General features: G+C 41.0%; 1 protein-coding gene across 3 annotated transcripts in view; it reads left to right on the forward strand.

Annotated features, from left to right (window-relative positions):
* Positions 1-799: 799 nt before the first annotated feature.
* LOC110469914 (6-phosphofructo-2-kinase/fructose-2,6-bisphosphatase 4) overlaps positions 800-25,219 on the forward strand; it is a 35,330-nt gene continuing 10,910 nt past the window's right edge. For all 3 annotated transcript variants that reach the window (XM_021529132.2, XM_021529130.1, XM_021529133.1), the window contains exons 1-12: positions 800-952; positions 8,101-8,217; positions 11,842-11,938; positions 14,280-14,346; positions 15,475-15,549; positions 16,401-16,457; positions 16,794-16,915; positions 18,559-18,766; positions 19,295-19,441; positions 20,042-20,146; positions 21,689-21,818; positions 22,176-22,238. In XM_021529132.2, coding sequence (XP_021384807.1) covers positions 847-952; positions 8,101-8,217; positions 11,842-11,938; positions 14,280-14,346; positions 15,475-15,549; positions 16,401-16,457; positions 16,794-16,915; positions 18,559-18,766; positions 19,295-19,441; positions 20,042-20,146; positions 21,689-21,818; positions 22,176-22,238 — 1,294 coding nt within the window. In that variant the 5' untranslated portion in view covers positions 800-846. The remainder of the gene's footprint in view (positions 953-8,100; positions 8,218-11,841; positions 11,939-14,279; positions 14,347-15,474; positions 15,550-16,400; positions 16,458-16,793; positions 16,916-18,558; positions 18,767-19,294; positions 19,442-20,041; positions 20,147-21,688; positions 21,819-22,175; positions 22,239-25,219) is intronic.

Genomic DNA, 25,219 nt, shown 5'->3' on the forward strand with positions numbered 1-25,219 from the left:
AACATGGTTCTGGAAAAACAATATTGACCCTCCGAGAGGTATCTTGCCACATGGCTGAGAACTGATTTTTTTGTTGTTTAGAAAGGTACATTTTAGCTTGTAGTACAACAGAAAGACTAAAAATAATCCTCAGGTGATCAGAGCCTGGTTAATATTAAAAAAGAAAGTATGTACCGAGCTTCACTTGTGTTTAGGCCAGTGTCATAATACTGGAGTGATTAATAATGAAAGTGTGTATTCCACTTCACTACCGTATTTCCACTGTGTTGCATTTATTTTCTGTAAAATATATAGAGAGGTGTATATATGTGAAATATTGAGCTTTCTTAGGGCTTTGCTGAGGGCGGTTAAGGAGGTGGGTTTCCCCAAGCTGTAAAGCTGATAAAGGTGATGTGGAAAGGCGACAGCTGGGTGTTGCGTTTAGTCAAACCACTGCAGCTTCCCAGGGCCATTTGTTAACAGCTTTTTTTGCGGGGAGCCAAATAGGATGTAGGAAACCTATGGTTTGTTTATGTTTATTAATTTAGCCTTTAGGCCAAAACAGAATTTAATTGGAAAAATGTCTCACTCGATGCATGACTTAAAACACACCGCACGCTCCCTGGGCGTCCTGTATTTAGATTTTGGGCTGGCTGTGTGTTTTTTTTAAGGCGTTTCAGAAGCAGCGTGCTGCTGCACGGAGCGGAGCCGGCCGCTCGCAGCACGACCCTCGGCCGGGCCCGTCCCGCGGGGCTCCGCCGGTGCCGGGCGCGGCGGGGCTGCGGCCTCCGCCGCCGGCCCTGCCCCGGGGGCGGCCCCGGCGCGCCCCGCCCGCCCCGCTGCGGTGGGAGCCGGGAGCGGCCGAGGATGGCGGCGGCTCCGGCGGCGCGGGAGCTCACGCAGAACCCGCTGCAGAAGACGTGGGAGCCCTACGACAACGGGCTGCCCGCGGGGCACAGCGCGCAGCGCGGCGGTGAGGGCTCCCTCGGGCCCGGGGGCGGGCACGGACCGAGCCCCGGGCCGGTCGCTGCGCGGGCGGCGGGCGCGGGTCCCCCCGAGGGTCGAGCCCCGGAGCTGCTGGCTCGGTGCCCAGCGGAAGGCAGGGGAGCTCAGCTGGGATGAATGTGTTTTCTGCGTGCTTTTGTTGGTGTTCTGCGGGTGTGTTTGGGTTTTTTATTTGTGAGACGTTCTGGTGTCAGGGAGCGTTTATGTTCGGTATATTCGTCTTGGAGAGAGGCCTAAAAATGTCACAGTGTTGTTTTGGTTGTTATGTTCCTTTATTTATTTTTTTTTTCCTTTAAGGCCAATGCTGTATCAGCCCATCTGTTCCATGAGTTAATGACTTCCCATATTTTGAGGTGCAGCCAACCAAGTCATCAGCCTCCTGCGACTTTGGCTGTAGCGTTTGTAAACCATAGTTCATTAACAAACTTTGCCTCACAGGTTGCTTTTCCCCCCTCTTCCTTTCATTTTCCCCCCTTACTTAAGTAACTGAGGTCCGGTACACGGCAGTTTTGCAGACAAAAGGGGCTTTGTCGTGTAGAATTGTTTGTATTTGTCATGCAAAGAGGCTGTGCTGACAGAGCTGAGGCTCTGCCGGTGTGGCAGCAGTCCATGGGCTGCAGCCTTGGCTCTCTCTGCTCTTGCTTTGGTCCAGCCCTTGCTGAAAGAGAAAACCAAACCCCCTCCCCCCAAAAAAACCCCAAACCACCCCTAACTCTTTTGTGGTGTGCTGGGCAAGCAGGCAGGATTGTATTTCTGTGGGAACTGCAGCATCGGAACCATGGTAGACTGAGATGAATGCTGAAATAGGAAGAGAGTCAGAAAATGTGTATAAGTGCTTTATAAACATGCTAAGAAGACTGCTTCGTTTTAGCCTTAATGTGGCATCTCTTTTCCAAACAGACTAATATCTGTTATAGCTCTGACACAGATACTGCTTTGCAAAAGAATCCCCCAAACCCAAGAACAAAATTGCATGTGAGTCATGTGTAATTTGACAATGTACATTGTCTTCTTGGCAGAATTATTTAGTTTCACTTGACTATAAATTAAAAAATATTTCACATGCCTGTGGGTTTTTTGGTAGGACTCTGTAAATTTAATTCCTAAGACCCCTTATAAATGAAAAAAAACCTTTTGCTACAAAAAGAGATTGCCCTTTTTTTTTTTTAATCCTTTTGCATCCCTACTCGTAAAAAATCTGCAGTCATTTGTGATATGTAAGAATTACAATCAGCCTGCAGAAGAGCAGAAGTTACTCTTCCTTGATGAAGCCATCTATTTTGTGTCAGCAAACTGAGGACACTTCATAATTTTTCCCATGCAGGGGTGTTGCAGACTCCTTTTCCCCAAGATTTCCATGCATCCTCTGTTGCCCTGTGTTCTGGTGGGGCAGTGTGACTGTGGGTGCTGTAGCTGTGGCAGCTCAGGATGGACTGCCCAGATGGGTGACTTGGGGCTGTGTTGGGCTGACCAGTTCCAGTTCTTTGCTGCTTCAGGTAACTGTGTCAGATGATACTGTTCCAAAAATACCAGCTCAAGGTGGAAGTGGTTTTCTTGTCCTCAAGTTCTGCAGTGGGAAAAGTGAAGTAAGTCACTCTGTGTTCTGAGTTTCTTGGCTAAACAAGATGAACTCTTTCAGCCTCTTTTGGTTGGCTTTTTTTTAAATTTTTTTTATTTTTTGCTTTATGCTGCTGACCTTTGCTCTACCTTTAGTCTTTATCCTTCTAGAAGCTGGATGAGCAGAACTGTACACACTTCCAGTTGAGGACTCGGCAGGTTTGTCTACTAAAGGACTTATCAGTGTTAGCCTTTTTTAGTGTGATTTTCTAAGAGTTGTAGCAGCTACTGTTGTCTTGAGAAGAAGAAATCTGTTGAGCTGTGCCTGGGTTTAGCTGTCACAGGGCTTTGAAGAGCCAGTTCTTTCAACCTGTCAGTACAAGGTCTTTGAGGAGGAGTTGTGTCCATATACAGCCTACTGAGCAGGCAGCTTGTACAGCTGGTGACACAGGTGCAGCCAAGGTAACTGTTCTGGTGACCTTCCAGAGTCACACCTGAAGGCACTGGGAGTGCATATTGTTGTTAATAGCTGTGGCTTGCCTTTTGTGGTCACTTGTGAAGAGTTTTGTCTGTGAATAGGTTGAATTAAAACTGTTCTTGACATTGAATGTTCAGATTGCTGTAACCTCTGAATCAAGCAGAGGGCTGTAAACATGGACATAAAAAACAAATAGCTGAGTAGGCCCTAGTGAAAGTTGTTCCAGCAGAGGATGTTTATAGTGAGAGATAAATAATGAACTTCCTGTGGTTAAACATTCCTCCCCAGTACAATTAAATGCTTTGTTTCCCTACAACTGCTAAAATTTGGTCAGTCTAATAATTATCATTTGCTGATGATACAGCAGTAGAAATGTACATAAAAAAAAAAAAGTATCAAATTATTATCTCTGCTCTGAAGAACTCTACCCTTTGAGCACATGCTGCTTGTGTGTATTTATGCTCCTAATCCTAGGAACTGAAAATAGGAGAGCGAATGAGGTGAGGATGGTGCCTGAGGAGCAGGATGTGAGATGGGATCCTTGCTCTTGGCATCAAAGCTGTAAGAAGCAAAGGGTGACCCTGAGGAAGTGAATGACAGAGTGGTTTGGAGCAGCTGGTGGCACAAGGCTGGCCAGGGGACAAATGTGAATTCTGAATCCCTTGGGCCAAGGTGATGATAAAAACTGTTGGTTTGGACAGAAAGAGGAGATACAAATTAGAAGATAATGGACTTCTTCAGGTCTAGGAGCAGATGCTTTTCAGGAAGAACAGCAGGATGAGGAACTCATCCCTGTGGGATGCGAAGAAGAGAGACTGGTTGTCATTATTAATCAAAAGGATATGATGGATTAACAATGGTTAACTTGGATAAGTAATGAATAAAACATGTAGGGCTAACCTTATTTGGAAGGGTGCTTATGTTGGCTTAAAGTCAGAGGTATTTGTGTATGAGCCTCTAAATAGTACAGGATTTTTGGAGAGCAGGTCTTGAATTGAAGGCCATAGAAACTGCAAGAACACTTGGTAAACTTCAAATCTCTAACCATAACAGCATGATACAAAAAACATCTGTCCTTAACACATATAAGAAAAAAACAAAATCTGATTCTGGGTCAAAGGAAAGGACAGCTGATAATTTGTTCGGTAGTAAGTGAACTTGGAAAATATCAGCTCTTGACTTGGATTTCACAAGATCCAAAAGAGTTGAAGGCTGATGAATTGCAGCACAACTCATCTAGATTGTTCTGTGTCCCAGTTTGGTTTCACAATTTTCTTTTGCGTTTGCATTATTTCACAACAGAGTCTAAGAGGCAAGAAATAAACATGTAATTTCTTTTTCCTTGACTGTTAAGTCTTAAACTTTAGAAGGGTAGGCAGTCATAATTTTACTCTTGAGCTGCAGCTTGCTGTGTTGTTCTAATGTTTAAGAAATATTAAACTGGGATAATGACTTTGCTTCAGTTGCAGCATTTCATCATTTGGCCATTTTCCCTCACTGATTGGTATTTTGGGTGTGTTTTCCTTCTCCTTTGGTGATGCTGTTTATAAACATGCACTCTTAAATGCATATATCACAAGCATCTGTTTCAAAGAAAAAACCGACTAAAGTCTTAGAGCATCTTTAGCAAATGATGGTGTACAAGATGCAAGTTCTGTTTTACTGTTCTGAGTGCTTGTGTTCATCTAACAAAATTAGTGTTGATGACATATCCACAGGTTGGGGCTGTCAGAAACCCTTAGGAGTTACATATGCGAAGCAGCAGTGAAAAGTGGGATGTTTCTGGAGACTAGACTCTGTCGAGCTATTTCTGAAGATAAACCAGACAATGCAGTGGTAAGAAGTGGTGAGAAAGCCACCCTTAGGAGTTTGCCTTGGCTCTAACTCACACACCTGTAGCTCACACTGAAGTTTTTTAAATATAAATTTGAGTGATGGTGAGGTGCTGTGAAAACGGGGGTTGAACACTGTGCCACTGGGAAACCAGGAATTACGTATATGTAACTGTGGTATTGGCTATTTTTATCAGCCTACTTCCTCATGTCAAACTTGCTTACATTTCTTCAAGGGAAAATGTAAACCATGAGACACTGATATTGAAAATACCTCCATGGGAATGACTGTTTCTCCCTGCTTACAGTAAGTGTTGAGAAAGCTGTGGTTTAGATAAAGTGAAAGATAATTAATTTATTTGGAGTATATGATACATCCTCAGAACTTGGCATTCTGTTCTGGTCTTAACTTTTTTACTCAGCTAATTGAACAAAATTAAGCCCTGTTAATTACACGGGATCATAAGGGAGGAAATAAAGTCTGCTGTGCTAAGTCTTTGTGTATTAAGAATGCTACACTGAGATACAGAAGAAATTAAATAGCTTTTTGTGTGCTTTAATTTTTAGTCCTACCACTTAGCTGTGAATGGGCTGTTTTGGCCAGCACAGGTGCCTTTGGCTTCTACTTGTCAGTGCACAGGTGTGTTTGTCACTAAGTGCCACCTGTGCAGGTGGTATGATGCTGCAGCCATTGGTGGCCATCTAATCCAGAACACCAAACACGTCTTTAGATGCCCTGAATTTTAGACTATGAACTGCCACCCTCTTGTTAAAGACAAGCACTGAGGAGTGGCACATCACTGTAGCATCATGTCCTGTGTAGTGTTGCTTACAGGGCTGTGGCATTTTGTAAAAGCAGATTTGGGATCATTGGCATCAGTGGTGTTCTCCTTACAAAGACAGGGGCATCTGTCTGCAGAGAAAAAGCACTCTTGTTCAGCCTGGCACCTAATGAGAGTAGGATTGCCACTTGTTTGACTGGGATATTTCTCTTGGTTTCTGCTCTGTGGTTACTCACCAGAGTGATTGGAATAACAGGTGAGGTGTGCCTGTTAAACTGGACACGCGGGGTTCTAACAAAGGCAGCTTTGCTGGTTTTGTACTTTCTTTGAGGAAATATGTGTAAAAATAGGGGTGGTAGCAGACTGGCACACTCAATGTCCCTTATGCATGTTGTAGTGGTGTTGATCTAGTTTGCTGCTTGGTTAGAAAACCATGCAGGCAGTAGGACTTAATTTAGAAATTTAGCTGTTGATATAATCTGTGAAGCAGCCATTTAATTTAAGTGGTTTGAAGGTCTCTTCATGGAAGCTTCCCAGACTTCAGTTTTATTCCAGTATAGGTTTATTGTTGCATTTCCAGAAGACAGATATTCTGTGAGAAGGTGAAATTTGTATGGTTGACCCCAGCAGCAGAAAAAGGGGGAAAAAAAAAAAAAAAAAGAAAAGAGGTGCTCTAAGAATAAAAGGTTGGTAAATTCTGTTTGGAATAGGTATAAAAGCCTATTGCACCACAGTTCTTTGCAGAGCTGGAGGAGTTCAGGCTGTGCATGGAGCCTTTCTGTAGAGATCCTGGTTTGTCTTTTACAGCTCTTACTTCACTGCTTGTTCTGAAAAATTGTTCAAAACTTGAGCTAGATGTTTCAGGTGAAGGACCTTTTGAACAGGCTTTGAAGAAAAATGTCTTCTCTTAAAATGTCTTGGGGCCCAGGGGTTTCTCTTGTCTCAGTGTTTTATTTTATGCCCTTAAAGCTGGAAGCAAGGCTATTAAGCTTAATAAGCACTTGGCACTCCATAGGCTTTGTCGTTTCCCTAGAGACTTCCTTCACCCTCTTGGAGAGGGGGTTCACAGCCTGAACTTATGATAAAAAGGAAAAGAAATTATTACCTTGCTTGTTTATAGGCTTCTGCACAGGGGAACTTACTCTGAGGGCTTTTTCAGTGTCCTTCCAGAGACTTGGTCATGTTTGGATGGATCTGTTTTGCTTTGCATTGAGTTCCCTGTAGCTGTCATTACAGGGAGTAGTTGACTGTTTCATGAATTTTAGGTTGGGTGCCATTTCACCTCCTCTCCCTCATGAAAAGTGGTGTATTTTTAATGTTTTTTGTTTTGTGTCTTAAAATGTGCATTTTAAAATGGCACGTCTGCCTTTGCTAATCTGCTTGGTTTTTTTTTTTTTTTTGTTTTTTTTTTTTTTAATCTGTTATGTGAACTATCTGCACTAGATTTATGCAAGTGGCTTTGTGGGATGGCAGTGAGCAATCACAGCCCTCTGTACAACAGTTCAGTTATGCCTTACAGCTAATCACTGAGATTTGGTCTTTTGGAGTGACTTGACGTCTCCTCTGTCAAGGCACTGAGGAAATTGATACACATGTGGATTGTATAGAAATGAATTTCCTTAAAAATAGAAGGTGGAGGGAGTTTGGCGGTATCTGCATCACTTTAATATTTTCTTTCTTTTTAGGAAGTCCCTTGTAGCTGTGATAGATTAATGCAAGGTATCCTTAGTTTTGTGCTGTTAAAATGTTCAAAAACTTGTAATTTGAAAGGAAATGCCTCCAGAGTTTTCAGGTCGTACATACAATTCTTTCAGCCTCCTACAGTGTTGAGGGTTTTTATTAAGTTAAATGTTCTGGCTTTGATTAAGAGTGTGTACATATATCTGTATCAGATTATTGTACTTGATTGTGTAGAATACTTGTCTTATTCTTAGTAATAGCCAAATGAGCTCTGCTCAGGAGAGATTTTAGTGTTAATTATACTTAAAGGAGTAATCAGTAGTGAGTAGCATGTCTTACTATAATGTATTAAGATGTGTTTGTCATGCTTGTTTTGCTCAAAATCAAGAAAAAATTGACTGATGTTTAGGTCTTAAAAATATAAAAAATATTTTAAAACTGTACACCTTGCTATTTCCTTTCAATGCAAGCACTAAACTGAGGTACGCAGGGGCATAAGATGTCAGTTGCCTTTATTTTGCTATTATTACTGTGTGCAAATACCCAGATTTCTTCTTTTCTGCCTGTTTACACCTCACACGTCCATCACTGCACTACCACTGACTTACCCTTCCACAATTCAGCGTAAGAAGGGTGGTGAGGCTCCCTGTCCTGCTGTGGAGCTCCAAATGGTTCCCCACAGTGCATGAGCTGCTTGGGTGGGTGGGACCTTCCTGGGGAGCTCACAGAGCAGCCTTTGCTTGTGGGAATGCTGTTGGTAAATCCTGGTTTCCTGTTTCTCTTGCAGTATGTATGACCAATTGCCCTACTCTGATTGTCATGGTGGGTCTCCCAGCAAGAGGAAAAACCTACATCTCCAAGAAGCTGACACGCTACTTAAATTGGATTGGAGTGCCTACAAAAGGTGATGGGTTTACTGTTGTTTACATCAGAAGGACAGGGCGCAACCTTAGGTGCTTTATAAACCTGATTTTCAGTAATTTTGTTACCAAGTTTGACTACTTAAAATCCTCCTGCTTTGTTAATGTAATTTTAAGCAATTATATACACAGGCATGTTACTGTTTATGTGTTAATGAATCCAATTATGTTGACTGTCCCTTTACCTTCTTGTTCTGCCTAAATCAACCTTTTTCCCTTATTGTGAAACACTGCCCTTTTTTGTTTATTTTTTCCTTGTTTTCCTTTCTACATGTGGGTGAAAAGGAATGTTGTTTACAAGCAGTTGAGCAGTCGGCACTTCTGGGTTAAACTCTCAACTCCTCCATCTTTTTTTTTCTGTGAACTTTGTGCTACTTGCAGTTCTTTACTTCTTTATGTTTGTGGAATGACTTGCAGTTCTTTGTCTAAATACTAAGAGCCAAAGACTGAGGAAGCCAGTTGCCACTTGTTATCAATTCCTTAAAGATTTCTGTGTGTTTTGAGCAGGAAATGGCTCAGATTGGCTGTGCCAAGGACCTGTCTGGGCTCCTGTGGTCTCTTGTGGGCCCAGTAAACAGGACCTAAGTACATTTGAGTTTCTGAGAAGCCACCTCCCCTTCTTTCTCCTCTTTCTCTGCAGAAGAGCAAGACACATTTGGTGTGCTCTCATTCTGTGTCCAGTGCAGTAATAGTAGCTCTATGCCTATTTAATAATTTAAATGATATTAAACACATGAGGTCATAATAAAGTGTGGAGTTTTGGCTGGCTGTTCAGAGATGTATTTCCTAGTCACTCTAAAAAGTCAAGATGAAAAATTCTGGCCTATATTTAAACTGCCTTTTGCTTCTAGGGTAAAGCTTTTTGTGTGGGTGTTTCCTTAAGTTTTTAGGAACTTGTATAATGTGCTTTATTTAGAAGAGACATGGGGGATATATTGTTTAAGTGTAAGAGTTTATAGGATTTAAATTATCACTTGATTTTGACTGTTTTCACATGGTTTAACCCTTCTGATGACCAGTATCAGCTAGTTCAGAGTTTAGTTTTATCCATTAGGCTGAAATGAAATAACAATCGAAGTAGTTTAACCTATATCCAAGGTGAGAAAATGTTTGTATGATAGATACACATGTAACTTAAATTCATGAGATATATTATGTATAAATGTAATTGAGTTTGAGCACTTCACTGTGTGATCTTTGACAAGCAGAAGTCCAGTACTGGACACCACGAAAGATATTATCCACATCTGGCTCATGCTTGGTTGAATGTATCCCAAATACTAATTTTACTGTAGGTGGAGTTTGGCTCAACTGGTAGGAGAAATTCTGTGGGGTACTGTGAGCATCACATCAGAAAACACACACACAGTAGTACTTGATGAAAAAACAGGTGGAGCATTGCTGCCTGATTTTACAAAAATATTCAATATAAAGTTGCCATATGAGTTTCTGTCCTTCGTTGCTGAGTATTGTTTGTCTTTGTTAGAAAGGGTGACTGAGATTTTCTCAGAAAACCACAAGGCCTTTCTGTTTGTGTCTTCAGTGATGCAATTTTACTGAAGTCCATGTAAAACATCTCACTGCCTGTTTGAGGGAATAGATGACATTTTCCCTAATTCTTCCACTTAATGGGACTGAACTGATACAGGATCAGTATCAAGTAGCCCTAACATCTGCTACCCTATGGCTCTTAATATCTTAAAATTAGTGTGTGCTTAATTTAGCAGGAGTTCTTGTTCTCTGAGACAGATGGTTCAAATTATGAGGTTATGTAAACCAGAGAAAAGATAAATGCCATCTTTTCATGTAACATTAAGCAAGCTGGAGAGTTCAAGAACAGAAGGTGGAGGTAAATAACCCAGGCTTTTGCTGATGGTTAAATCAGTCATGATATTTGTGTTTTCTTTCTTCCAAAATCCTCTCTTGTATAGAATGTGAAATGGTTAAAAGTACAGGGGACTTTTGTCTGTGCTTTTTGAAGGAAATGAGGTCAATTAGATGTCTGAATAGAATTGTGTTGCAATGTGGTTTTGAGATACTGAGCCTTGGAAGCTTTATTCAATAGTTGTGGTTGTGATACCAGTGAGCTTTGGGAAACTTTTCCATAGGTATGGCTGCCAAGAATAAAGGCTGGAGATTGTCCCACTGGATAACACTTTTTCCTCTGCTTTGCATGGCCCTCTGGCAGTAACTATTCCTTCTCATGAAATTAATGATTTTTGACTGTTAAAATGCTTTTGACTTACAACACTGGCCATCTGAACTTCTTGCACCTTCCATTTATTTTAAAAGGGAAGGTAAACCTTTTCATGTAGCCACTGTGGCTAGTGCTTATTAAAACCATCACAGAATCACCTGGATTGTTCTGTAATCCATGTCATGATGAATTTCATCAGCACTGCTGAGCTCAAACAAAACTTGACTTTTGGGGGAGAAAAATAATTTCTATATCATTATCTTCTGCCTCCAATCCCAACAGCAATCTGTATACAGCATGTGGTTCATGAGCTCTTTTATTCTGTATCCTCTTCCTTAACTATGACCTTGTAATTGTGTCTACTGCTTCTTTTTCCAGAAATGAAGTCTGGCAAATAGAGTTGTACCTTGGCAGCATTTTAAACAGAATATTTCAGTGTGGTTTAATCTTAAAAAAAACCCCAAAAACAAAGCTTTGCAGTTCTGCAGACAAAACCTGTAGTTCTGAAACAACTTAATGTTTAATTTCATTTCAGAGGCCTACTTTCACAGCCACTGAATGAAATTAATTAGGGTTCAATGTCATTCTGCTCTGAGCCAAAGCAGAGCTGTCTTGCCCTAATCCCATACCTGACATGGTGACCTGATACTGTGTTTGCCCATGGACCTTTTACACCTTTGTCCAGATATGGAGTAGGTGTTTTTTGATCACTGAAATGAGATCACAGTGAGATTGTTTCATACATAGGATGATTTTTAATTTTTTTTTTGTTTTGTTTTAGTAATTTATCTTTTTTTTTCCCCAGTAAGTGGAGCAAGGGTTGTGAAATACTAATTCTTAAAGAGTAGGAATATTAGAGCAGGACTCTGAAAAAATGTTTTCGCTACTGGAATTTAAAATTTTATTTATTTAAAGCAAGATTGTTTAGTTCTGTTTAGAGCTCTGCCTTGTACTTAAGGGTTTTAAGTTTTGGGAGGTGCTATCTGAACACTGTTTCACTGTACATATACATAGAAGAAAAAGCTAATAATAATAATTATTATTAATACCAATAATAATTACTAGTCCTTCATAGACTTTGAGTTACTCCTGAAAAGGAGGAAAATAATTTTTTTTTTGTTGTCCAGGCAAACTGGCAGACAAAGGCACTACAGTGTGGCCACTGAAGTAGAGTGACTACAGCCCAAATGTTCTTTAGCTATTTCCAAGATTTATTGCTGTTTCGCTATTTTAAACCTCACAAAACACAAAAAGAAGTATGAAGTAAGTTATCTTGCTTCATAAGAAGTATGATAACTTACAGGCCAAGTTATTTTATCTTTGCAGGAAGTTTGGTTTCAAAGTTATCCTAACTTTTGTCCTTTTCATGTGCCTGTTGTTGGCTCTTGCTAATGCTGGTTTCTCTTGGCAGAATTTAATGTTGGTCAGTATCGTCGAGATTTGGTGAAAAAGTATAAATCCTTTGAATTCTTCCTGCCTGACAATGAAGAAGGCTTGAAAATCAGGAAGTAAGTTTTGATTGTGCTTGGAACACCATGCTAATCATATTAAAAATGTATCCTGTGTTACTTCTCTTAGAGATTGCGTGAAGTTGCATTTTTGTATGATCAAGACCCTTAGGGAGACTGCAGGAAAAGACATTCTAGAGAAGATGGAATAGTGATTTCTTTAGGCTCATTAAAAATTGGGGGTCTTTTTTTCTTGATTGTTTCATCTCAAGCATCAGATATGGAGAGAAGTCCTTCTTGATTCCTTTTCATTAGGATGTGACTACTGTTACTCCTGTAGATACTCTAGAATATTTTCACTCAAAAACTGTTTTAACAGATAGTTATAACTTTTTCTACCTTCTTGTAAAGTACCAGCTAATAAATGTGACTCTTTCTGCTGCATAATTCCTAAAATCCCATTTTAGAGCTTTTGTTTGCTTCATAAAGGAAAAAAAACACATAACTGCTTTTCTTTTTGGTTTGTGTAATGAAATTGTTCATCTGTAGCACTTTGAATGTATTCATCATTATCTGTTTAAATGAGTGAGAATCAAATGTGATAATTTTCTCCCTGAAATTGTGGTTTTGGCCACCATGCAGGTGCCTCATTCAGTCCATCAATGCACAGCCTCAAAAATTGCCATGTTTTGCTAATGCTGTGCAAAGCAAGGAGGGAACCAGAGTTCTGTGTCCAGATGAAGCAGCTGAGTTCCTGCTCTTGCCTGGAAAGAGGCTGTGCTTTAATGTGGGGACAGACCTTGAGAAGAAAGGGTGGATGATGAGAAAGGGCAGAGCAAGAGAGATCTGCTTCTTTCCTAGAGGAGACCAAACAACAAGGCCTTTAGATTTTCTTGGACATTCACTGTGCTTTTTAGTGTGTTCAGGAAAGCACTTAGAGTGTGCAGTGTGAAATGAGAAGGAAATGAGAAATTTGAGGTGGATGGAAATCATATTTATTCAGGCTACTTAAAGTATGGGCTGTCTTATTCTTAATTCAGCTTCAGACATCAAAAATATCTGGACTTTCTTTTGTGGCTGTCCATTGTCTTGTCTCTCCTCTTGCTTCCCTTTCTCCCTCTCAGCAGCACTGAGTGTTGCTAAAGCCAAAGGAATCCTTGGGAATAAAGAGCAGTTATAAGGTGCATTAGCTTTGCAAGCCACTACCTTATGCTTACAGGTAGAGCCAAACCTTTTAATGTGCCTCTGTGCTACCTATTAGGCTAAGGGGTGAGGGATGTAGCATGAAATGGGCTGTGTGAAATAATCTGCCTGGTTAGCAATGAGTAAAGAGGGTTTGTATTTATTCAGTGAAGACCTGGGTGATGAATCTCAGGCCCTGACATCTGTTAACTGTGCTAATGTGGAAATACTGTCAGGATCCAAAAGCTTTCATTTCTCTTTCAAGATAAAACTGTGCTTCCAGAAGATGGTAAATAGAGGAATTATTTATTTCAGTCTGGAAGTCAAAATTCAGCAGAAATGTAGGGAAGGGCTGTTGGAATGGGCAGGCTTTTATGTTGGTACTGCAGAGAGGCTGTACTTACTGGGAATAAATGGGGCTTTATTCTGGTAACAAGTAAATTGTGTACAATGTTCCCCTGCAGCATTACTGATGTGTTAGGAATCATAATGGACTTTGAAGATAATGCTAATGCTGGGGACATAGGAAAGTTGCATATTCATGTATTCTTGTCCAGATTTAACACAAGTGTAAAGTATGTCAGGGTGGGGATTTTTGGTGTTTGTATCCTCAGCTGTCTCCAGTACTAATTACATGGGGTTGGTGACTGCAGTGGGATGATCCTTCACCTCAGTCACTAATACTTGATGCTAACTTTGTTTTGCTCTCTGCTTTAACTGTTTTTTGTTTTTTTTTTTACATAAGCAGTTTTCAATAGCTCAAAAGAGAGTAAGTAGATTACTGAAAGACAGTTGTCTCTTCACTTCAACTTAGTGCCACAAGATAAAGGCCTTAAGTTGGTTCATTTTGTTTATTATTTTGCAAGTCAAATTAAGAAGCAGTTATGTATGAATAGGTAATTGGGAAAAGCATACAGTTGCAGGGATGTTTCAGTGATGTTATTTTAGATCAGTGGAAGTGTATCCTGGTCTGCAAAGTTGATGGGTGTTCTGTGTCACTGACATGTGGTGCTGTGTCAGTGACAACAGAGGAGCAAGGGGACATGACCACATTTCCTTAGTGTATCTTGGCTGACCTCTGTTGGCTTTTTCCCGTGTTTGGAGGGAGGTCTTGTGTTTTTGAGATAAATTATCTTACCATTTTCAGGGCCCTTTGCTCCCAAGTGCATTAACAAAATGCCTTTATCTAGCATTTGACTGTGATTCTTTCCTTCTGAAGGCAGTGTGCCTTAGCAGCGCTGAACGACGTCCGGCAGTACCTCAGCGAAGAGAACGGGCACGTGGCTGTAAGTTTCTTGTTGGAGACACCTTCTTGAGATGCCCCTGCACTAAACACTGTGTGTCTGCTGGATTATCCACAGCCTGAGGGATAACAACAGCTGTCCAGTATACCAGCTTTCTTTTCCTTGGCAGTTAGGTCTGCCTTGCTGCTGCAGTGAAGTGAATACTGAATTTCAGGGTGATGATGCCATGTTGAGCAACTAGCTTTGATTTGAAGGGTTAGCTGAGAAGAGGATAACACCAAGAAAAAAGTCCACCTTCCCTCCCCATCACTATAGGACATTGCTCCACAATGTACCATTAAACATATCTGCCATTTTGCTTACATGTCTATGTGATAGTTCAGTGTTCCAAGTGGAAGGTAAAGATTTGCTGAACAAAAGGTATCCTCTGTATTTCTTGGCACTTGTTACTGGCATTAGAAATGTCTGAAGAGACCAGGAGAAATTTATTATAAGTTGCTGCATACCTGAGTATTTAATAATAGAATGCAAAACATCAGTTCCTCGACTATTGACATTGCAGGTTGAGACTAATTTTTAAAACACAACTCTGGGGTTTTTATTAACTAATCAGGGAAAACCATGAACTATAAGTTCTGGTGGATACATGAGGTAAATGTTATGCTTTGGCAAACTTTATACTTTAGTAAAATACTGTGTTCAGAGTTAACTGAGTTCCTACAAAAATGGCTGCATTGGTGGTGTTATTAATGGACAGGATTTACAAGTCTTGCAGATTTTACACTTGCGTTTTGAACAGCCCATTGAACTGCAGCATTGTTTTTTTGTAGCTAAGTTCACTAAAACTTGTGTGTTACTATTTTGTACTGATAATGGGCAAGGAGGAAGAGTCTCTCCTCCACTATGTGCTAGGCTTAAATTCTGATTTCCTTTTCCAAATCCATAGTTCTGCTAGAATTGCTTTCAAAATATTACTAAATTTTGTATTTAGAGAATAATATGTGTAAAGTAGTAATGTCTTTGTTTTCTTGTTCAAATAGTAGGGTAGAGGGAAGGGGAAGAGTTTCCACTGCTTTCCTTCACATCAAGGGACTTTAACAACTAACACAGTGCTTTCCAATGCTGTGCTGCTTTCTTAATTCCTTTTTCTCTCCCTTTAATTGTTCCTAGGTCTTTGATGCTACAAACACAACTCGAGAACGTAGAGAAACTATTTATAAATTTGGTGAAGAAAACGGATATAAGGTGAGTCAAAGCAAAGCAGTTCTGAGCTATTGCATGGCCAGGTAAGCCAGTGGTAGTTTCACCCTTATCTGTAAGTGCACTAGCACGACCCACATTCTTCTTGGATATTTAATCAATAATGTTTTGTGTTCCTAAGCATTGTTTGTGATTGGAAGTCATTCAGTCCTTGTTTTCCTCATCTTTAGTGTTTGTACTGTTTGGAGCTAAGCTATTTTGTGCTACAGCTTCAATTTTGTCTTCCTGGACCTGTGGTCATGAATGCAGTGTCAGAAAGAGCATTTAAAGTATTGTTCTTCATGCAGTTGAGGTCGTTGCTGCAGGAACACAAAGGGGGTCCTGTGTTAGTTCTGTACAAACCAAAAGCTCAGTGGTTTTCTGCCTTCTGGTTTTACGTTTAGCAGTTCTCCAGTCATCTTTCATTTCCTTTAAACTTAATCTCTGTAAGCCTTTGGCACAGCAGAACACAAGCCTCTCTATAAGTGAGGTTACTCCATTAGCTGGGAGGCTTCTAAAATGTTACTTCATAAATGTTAGTTACTGTTTGTGGGGCTGGACCAGCATCCTCTGCATTTGTTTCTTCCTCTTCCATCCTAAGGTTTTTCTATGGCAAGAATTTTCCACTTCCAAGCATTGTTGGGGAAAAGAGCACAGAGCATGATGTGTCATGGAATGGGGAGCCAGGAATTTCTCATGAGAGGGTCTGGAGATGCTTTCTGACTAAATGGAGGGGAAAAAGACCTTGGCATGGAAGTGGGTGACATGCTGCTCATGTGTGTTAGTATCCAGAGGTGTTTTCATGCATCTTCCTTCTTCCTCCCTTCTGTTCCTTCTTCCTCCCATTTGGACTGAAGACTTTTTTTGTGGAGTCTGTATGTGTGGATCCAGAGGTCATTGCTGCAAATATTGTGGTGAGTAAAGGAAAGTTTGCTTTAACAGCTTGACATTGGGAGGTTTAAAGTAGCTCAGTATTTTTAGAAGTACATTATAAGAATTTCCAATAGCAAAAATCCCACTTCAGATCTCATTAATAGAAAAAAATTCTTTTTTTTTCCCCATCCATGTGAATGTTACTAGCACAGAAGTTTAATTTTCTGAGGAGTAGGTTTTTTTTTTAGCTTTCCATGTATTTTAATGAAGTTGCAGACAAAATTTTTTGTTGTGTTCTCCCATTCCCGCTTTCTTTAAACATCCATGAAGAATGGAAGGAAACTTAAATACTGTTCTCCTGGTTTTATTTTAAACAGCAAGTGAAGCTGGGTAGTCCTGACTATGTTGATTGTAGTAATGATGAAGCAACAGAAGACTTCATGAAAAGAATAGAGTGCTACAAGAACTCGTATGAGACCTTAGATGAAACTCTGGACAAGTAAGTGATGGAGCAACACTGCTATTACAGCCAGTGTTTATTTCTGTAGGGATTGGGGCATCCTGTATTGGGGATTAGGGCTTCAAAGTCATTATTTTAGTGGCTTGATCTCTCTCTCTCCTTTGGCAAATTAGAGAGAGGTGACTCTGGGGGTGTAGCATGGAAACTTCCTTGTTTGAGGAAAATTGGCTAGTGAGTCTAGTCTGGGACAATATTCTTCTTGATTTTCCCACTTGGAGAATGGTATTTATTCTTCTGGGATAGAACCAGCATTTAGCAATTATTCCAGATTTTCTACAGTGGTTGGGTGGTACTTGTTTTTTTGGTACATAGAGGAGACATGAGTGATTTGTAAGCATAACTTAATTGTTTGGCATAGTTAAGGTTAATTATGAGCACATCAGTTTTAAAAATGTGACTTCTGAATAAATTCCTTTGTGCTTGCAAAATTATCCTGCAGATGCAGGCCTCTGAGAAACTGTCTTGGCTACATTATTTATCCTCACCCCAAAACATTCTTCTGGTTTTTATTAACTTTGAACTCTTGAGAATAAGGTAGGGATGAATCATGTGTGCTACAGCCCAGGATTTCAGAGTAGGGTTTGGAGTTGCAGCCTTACCAGGTGCTCCTGGTTTGTTCCAGGCCAGAGCTGCAGAGAAGGCTGAGCTGCATTTTAATGTAATTGAGCGTGAACAGTGTGAAGCCGGTTCAATCGGCTCAGTTCATGCATGTAATTCCCATGATGGACCTAATGGCTCTGCCTGGCTGGAATAGTAATCATTAACTCCAAGGAACACGGGCAGGAATGAGGGTGCTGATGCCTGTTTCTCACTACCTCTGTTTGGTTTTATTATCAGTTTTCTTGTTTTATTGTAGTGTGGTGTCTCAAACACATAGCTGGAAACCAATAGTGGTTATTTTCATCTTACATCTTTCCTTGTGTGAATGAGAAGCTGCTCTAGATTTATAGCTCAGATGGTAAAGGATAAGCAGTGAAAATTGAAATTGTAAGCTGTCTGATGCTGAGAGAAGGTAGTGGTGGGGTAGATTACAGTACAGTTAACAAAGGGTTGCTCACAGTGCAGTTGAGAAAATGTCTTGCTTCAGACTGCTCCTAGGCTCTTCTGGTGCCCTACTTTTTCTGGAGGGATTAAATGAGATGGGTAATTAGTGACCATTCCTTTTGGCCCCTGGGTGCAATCAGACAAACACTTGGTGATGGAAAGTGTTTGTAACCTGGGGAAAAAAAACCCAAATGGTATTGTAAAATAGCTGTGTATCTTATTCAGCTATGGTAACTTAAGTGACTCCACTGAATCTCCCTTTCAGTGTATGGGCTGTATTTTTCCAAGAGTAGGATGTAGATTTGGATGAAGTGCAAGTAAAGGAGGCAGAAAGGAAAGTGATGTGAGCAGCTCCACGTGAAAGGAATAGAGTTCATCCTGTACCTTTGGAGCACTGTGTTATTTCTTAGGACTAATGCATATTCTGTGGCTAATTGAGGATGTTTAAATTTCTTTGGCTTGTTGCCCCTTTGTTTTATAAGGACAGAGGGTGGACAGAGAGGGTGGAAAGATTGTGGTATGTACTAATAGCAACAATGTGGAACCTTACTTTTTTTTTTTTAACTTGCTCATGAAAGGGATCTTTCTTACATTAAAATCATGGATGTCGGAAGGAGTTACCTGGTGAACAGAGTGATGGATCACATCCAGAGCCGGATTGTCTACTACCTCATGAATATCCATGTGACTCCTCGGTCCATCTACCTCTGCCGCCACGGAGAGAGCGAGCTCAACCTGAAGGGGAGGATAGGAGGCGATCCCGGGCTGTCTGTCAGGGGGAAGGAAGTACGTACCTCCAGCCAGGTGGAACTCTGCTCTTTGTGCTGGGCACTTGCAGCTTTCCTCCTCTGCAGCCTTTCCCTCTTAATGAGTTTAAAGGACTTCTTTAGTTGTGTGTTCGGGTAGTGGAAACAGGACGGGCACTTTGCACATTGTGGTTTGTACTCTTACATCTGTTTGCCTTTCTGTTGGCTGAAATTCCTTTTTAGCCCACACCACAAATCAGTTGGCAAGAGTGCTTTATTTTTTAACTATATTTTTGTGGAATCCTGACTTGTTGGGTAATTGGGAAAGTGTACACAATTTAAAGCTGAAAGGAAAGCTAGGAAATGCTGAAAATACAAATATTTTTCTTGTACTTCTTTCTCCTGTCCCTCTTGGCTAATGGAGTAGGTTGTATTTCTTAGCAAAAACTTTGACAGTCTTTTGGAAAAGCTACAGTGAGCTTACAGAGGCTGGTACCCGTGTATTCTAAAGTGAAAGCCATGTGTTGGCTCTGAGCCTTCACCCAGTGTCGCTTGGTTTTTCTTCCAGTTTGCCAAAAGCTTGGCACAGTTTATTAATGAGCAAAATATCAAAGATCTGAAAGTTTGGACCAGCCAGATGAAAAGGACAATTCAGACTGCTGAAGCCTTGGGAGTGCCTTATGAACAGTGGAAGGTTTTGAATGAGATTGATGCAGTAAGTTCTTCTCTTTTAAATGCCTAATAAGTTGCTTTGATTGTTAGGGGTGAAAGAGAGGACTTAGTTTTTTAATAATATGTCTTTTATGGGGTAGAAAGTCATTGAAGCTGCTTCTAGAGGCTGGAAATAATTGTCGTTACTTAACAAACATTAAACAAGGCTAAATAAACATTTAATTGAATTTTTCCATTGTTAATTTGTTCTTTTCTTGACATTCCCAGTAAAACATTCCTCTGTAGAAGCAGTGATGTTATGAAGCTTTGGTTAGTTTGGCTTGGAAAGAAGTGTGTGGTGGGGGAGTTTTGCTAGCTGGCAATTCCCAGCTGCAGCTGTAAGATATAATAAGAGGTGCAATAGATAAGACATGGCCTTGCTTTGTCCATAGATGTAACTTCACCTGTACAGGGAGGTAATGATTCCTACTAACCACCTCTGAGACAAGCTGAGTGCCCTGTTTATCATGTGTGACAATTTTAAATGTCAGAGTAGCAAAATAAAACTGTTAAAGGTTAGTTGTATATGGTTTTGTTTAAGAGTGATATCTGCTTTTTGCATTACTGGGAATACATGTTTTTTAATTGTTTTCATTACCGACAGGGAGTGTGTGAAGAAATGACATACGAAGAAATACAGGAAAATTATCCTCTTGAATTTGCACTGAGAGACCAAGACAAATACAGATACAGATACCCTAAAGGAGAGGTATGCTATTTTTAATCTCTCAAGTTGAAGTGCTTCCTTGTCTTCTTGCATACATCCATGCTGGCTTTAGGAAGGAAAAATAAATTTTTAAATTAATGAAAAGGTTGTTCCTTTCTCTGTGGAAAAGCACATAGGATCTTGCAAAGATTGAGCCCAGACCACTTATCTGTGCTGGTCCTGCAGTGATAAAGCAGGAGGAATTATTGCAGGGCTTCAGCTGTTGCATATGCAAACATGCTGCTAAGATGCCTGTTTCTATTCATCCCTGCTCTTGGTGGTGGCTGTTTTGCAGGCAGCTCTGGCTGTGATGCTGGGGAAATCTGCAGCCATGTTATTAAACTCCTTTTCTCTGGGAAAATTTGCTGATGTTTTTTCTAAAGCAGCCCTAGTGCAGTGCAGTGCTGGCCAGATGGTCACAGGGCCATTGCTGAGGGTCTGGGAAGAGGGGTTGGCCCAGCAACTCGTGCTTGAGCTGTGAGGGAGCAGAGCTCTGCCTTCTTCCTCAAGAGCAAACACTGTGACAAGAGCAATGTCCCTGGCAGTGTGACCCGGGTCCTGCTAATGAGGCAGTCATTAAGCTGCAAGTTCTCCTCATGCATTTGAACAAGGAGTGTTTGTTTTTCAAACCAGTGCAGTCCTGGGGATGGTGACTGGCATGTCAAACTCCCTCAGTGCCTTGTGGGGATGAGTTGGTCTCATTTATCCAAGACAGTTTTGTGTCTGGTAATAGTGTCAGGGGTGCACAGCTCTTGGGGGACTGGGGGCATTCTGTTGTCCAGGGCTCAGTCAGCAGTGCCACTTGGTCCTTCTTGGGGACCAAGGTGAAGGTTTTCTGCTGTGCTTGGTCCCTGCCCTGCTGGGCAGTGTGCTGAGCTCTCCACGTGTGGTACATGACACAGTTTGGAAGTACCTGGCACATTTTGGAAGCAGAGTCTTTACCATGCATGTGAAATTGAGCTCAGTTGTGCCCATGCAGGAGTCCTGCTGCTCCCCTGCAGCAGCAATTCCCTGTGCACGATGAGGCAGGACAGGTCACCAGCAAGTCCTTCTGCTGGCTCTTGGTGGGATGGTGGCTGCTGTCACCAGGCCAGTCCAACATGCCCATAGCTTGTTTTGAAAGGGCAGCCTGAACAAGTCAGGCTTTGTGAACTCCTTGCATGCTGATTGTTGGCTGAACTTCCTAGATTTGGGTTTGGAGAAGAGATGCTTTCGAAGATGAGCTATGGAAAATAACGTGCAAGACTCCTATTTGCAGATGTGAATTAAATCCTAGGGATTTTGTGGAAATTCTTGATCAAAGTGGCTAATTTAATAAAGCTTTTCCATGAGGGAGATTTGTTTTGTTATGTGTATAATAAAATGTGTTATGTATGTGCTTAGGTCTGAACTGTGTTCTTAGTTGAATGACAATTATTACTGCAGTATTTGTCTGTGCATAAATAATATTTAGACGATGACTAATATGAAAGTAAGATCCCCTCTGTATACATATACTTGTTCAAAGAGTTTTCCCTTTTTAATGTGCTTCTCCTCCCCACCCAGTCCTATGAAGATCTTGTTCAAAGGCTGGAGCCAGTAATTATGGAACTCGAAAGGCAGGAAAATGTGCTTGTCATTTGTCACCAAGCTGTCATGCGCTGTTTGCTCGCATATTTCCTTGACAAGCCCGCAGGTAAGTCTTCCATGATATGTTACAGTCTGTTTTTTTGAAAGTTTACTGCTTAAGGTTTCAAACAGTAAATTCTAACAATTTGCTGTATCATCAGAGTCTGGTTTTGCTAGGCAAGTACCCAAGTGTATTTTTTTTGCATTTGACCCCCACATGAAACTCGGTAGTTGATGTTACTGAGCTGCTCCTCACCTGAAATACTGTGATAGTTGTTTTTACCTCTGATTAGCATCTCTGTTGCATGCTAGGAAAAGAGATATCCTGTTAGGTAAAAAGTCATTCAAATAGTTGACCTGAAACATAGCAGAAAAGTCAGTTGTAACCTGTATTTCATGTGTAATTTGTGGTTTGATTTTTCAGAACAACTGCCCTACCTGAAGTGCCCACTGCATACCGTCTTAAAGCTAACCCCCGTGGCTTATGGTAGGTGCAATTCTGTATATTTATTATACAATTTTGGCTATACTGTCTCTGTCATCAGGAAAGGTGGTGGAGTGTTTAAAACACTCTTTATGTTGCTTTAAAGTAGTCAGGTTTGACATTGCATGTATGCCTGCAGAGCTTTGCTGGAATAATTGAATCCTCTGGATTACCCTGGCTTTGCCTTGTGCCAGGAAACACATGTGTGCTGAAGGCCTGAAACCACCAGTGGCTGTAACTGCTGCAGGGGACATTTTTGTGCTCAGTTCATACTCTGTTTCACTAATTCTTCTGGCAAACCCATGCATTTACACGTCTGCTACAGCAAGATCTGAGGTTTTTTTGATGTATTGGAAGGCATTGCTTTTCAGAAGACAAATTTGCATTTGTGTAGGTTTATCATCTTGCCAAATGTGTTCCCGTAGCCTTAAATAAATTTGTTCTCTTTTCCTGAACTTTTTTTTCCATGGACTATGAGAGTAGGCCAGGAACTCACCTTGTTTGTTGGTGCTGGCATTTGTTTGTCAGCAGCTGTTCTGGTGCTTGGCTCAGGTGCTTTCCCTGGGCTCTGTGGGCAGTGTGGGCTGAGGGTGCCCTGCTTGGGCTTTAGGCTGATTGCTGAAGGAGTTTTGTGTGTGTTCCCACCTTAGCTTAGTGTGTGCCTTCATTTTTGTTCAGTTATGGCTGGGTCGTATCTGCTGATAGCCCTCTTCAGAAGATCATCTCAGGCAGAAAATTATCTGCATGGCTTATTAGGAAAAATGTATTGCCCAAAAATGTTGGCTCAGTCATTAATTGGAAGCTGTCTTTGTCTTATCAGCTCTGAAAAATAGCGGTCCAGGTCTGTCCTTTGTTTTTTGTTAAGTTCCAAATGAAGTTGAAGCAAAGAATATTGTGAAACAAAGTAGCTGCTGCACTGGGAAATCTGTGTGAGATTTTTGTAATTTGGTTGAGTTTCCTCTTGCAGGAAGGAAAGCCTGTGCTGTGGTGACATCTGGTGCTCCCAGCCTTGCATGACAAGCTGGGGTTTTGAAAATAGATTCACTGCAGTTAAAACTTGGGCTTTTTAAAACTAGATTCTTCTGACCTGCTAGTCTATGCCTGTTTTCCACAGCAAGGCTTTGTTTTGGGGTACTCTTTGGATTTTTGGGTGAAAAAAATCTCTGGTGATTTTTGTTTTGTTGTTGCTTTTTCATTCTTCTTTGTGGGGGGGTGGGAAGTTGGGTGACTGTTCATAAATTTTAAGAGGGTGTGGATGTTTGCAGTGTTTGCTCACGCAGGAAGGAAACAAAGTGGTACAAAATGCTGTCCTTGCCCTTCTGACTAGAGGGAAAGAAATGCCATTGTCCTTTTTTAAGGTGTTTGCTATGTATGTCTGACGAGCACATTTCAGGCAACCTGTTCTATGGAATTCAGCCATCTGGAAACACGAGGGCTGTGTAAATGATTGATGCAGTGCTGGTCGATGGCACTGATGTGTCACTTGGCTCCAGGCAGGATGCAGCATCAGAGCTGGTGTGTTGGATACCTCCCAGCTAAGCCTGTTCTGGGGAAATGCCTCTCCTGGGGCTTTGACCTTCCTGGTGTTGGAGGGGAGCATCATTGCCACTGTAAGAGTCTGATCTGCAGTGGAGGAACATCTGTTACAGCCAGACAGCTGGATCAGGGTGGGTGAGACCTTTACCCAGTAGTCCAGGGCAGTGGTGGTCTATGGAAAGAGAAAGTGCAGCTTGCTGTAGGTACGAACTTGCTCATCAGTAATTAAAACTGAGCTGGGAGTATGCAGGTGGTAATTGCTGTGCAGCAAGGCATGTCCTTTTGTTTTGTTTTTAAAGTTTTCCACACGATGCTCTCTTTGGATCTTAAACTCCACTTGTGACAAGGACTGAGAGGGCTCTGAAGTGTCTGCTGTGTAACAGTCCTGGGGAATGGCCAGCAGCAGGGCTCAGAGCTTGTCTTGGCTTGGTCTCCGGGGTCACAGTGGATCTGTGGACAGAAGGATGAGTAAAGATCCTGCTCCAGTGGGAGATGATGTGCTTTTCCTCCTTAAAATCTGTTTTATGGTTCACTGTTTCTGAGTTCTGGCCTTCCCGCAGTGTTTGCTCACAGTTTTCCTGACAAATGGGCTTTAAAAGGACAGGCTTCCCAAAGGGAAGGCAAATACTGGCCTTACTAATTTCTTATTATTTTTTTAAAGTGCTGTGGCTTTCTAAGGAAATCCCCTTTTTTCTGTCATGTAGCAACTTGATGGAGTGTGGTGCAACGTTAGGGAATAAATGAGGATAAAAATCTGGAAAGCTGCTTGTGATAGAGGATAGACTCTGGTGTGTCAGAGGAAGTGACAATTAATGATGTTCTGTAGAGTAGTGGTAGCTTATAAAAGTCACATTTGTCCGAGATAAGCCAGGATTTGACAATCAGAGATTGTTTGAAGTGCTGTGGCCATGGTGGATGGAGTAATTATATAATTCTCTTAAGTAGATCAGTTTATACTACCTTATTATTTATACTACCTAGTTGTTTCTTCTCACTGCTTTAATTTTTCTTGCCTTACTGGCGTTTTGAATTTCTGAATGTAAAGCAGAAGTTCCTTTTCAGGAATCAGCTTTGAAGTTCTGTTAGCTTGGGGTTAAAACCATTTTTCACATATAGAGGGATGGGGGTTGCTGACAACACACTGTACCTTGTAGTTGTTTTTATGTTTAAGGAATGAGAGCAGCATGTATCTTCTTAGTATTTTACTGTAGTACAAAAGTCCTGGATGTTTAAAACACAGAAAGTTACAAATACAAACATTCTGATTGAATGTTCATGTATGTTTAAAAAAAAACATATTTTTTTTTTCCAAGAAAATAATGATAAAGCTAGGCTGAGGAGATTGATTATCAGATTGACAATAAGATTTATCCACGGGGAACAAATTAATTTCCGTAGCTTTAGCTCCTCAGAATTCAGGAAGTGCTGGTATAAATCAGAAGGGGAAA

The sequence above is a fragment of the Lonchura striata genome, chromosome 12 (genome assembly GCF_046129695.1).
Source record: "Lonchura striata isolate bLonStr1 chromosome 12, bLonStr1.mat, whole genome shotgun sequence".
NCBI classification, from domain to species: domain Eukaryota; kingdom Metazoa; phylum Chordata; class Aves; order Passeriformes; family Estrildidae; genus Lonchura; species Lonchura striata.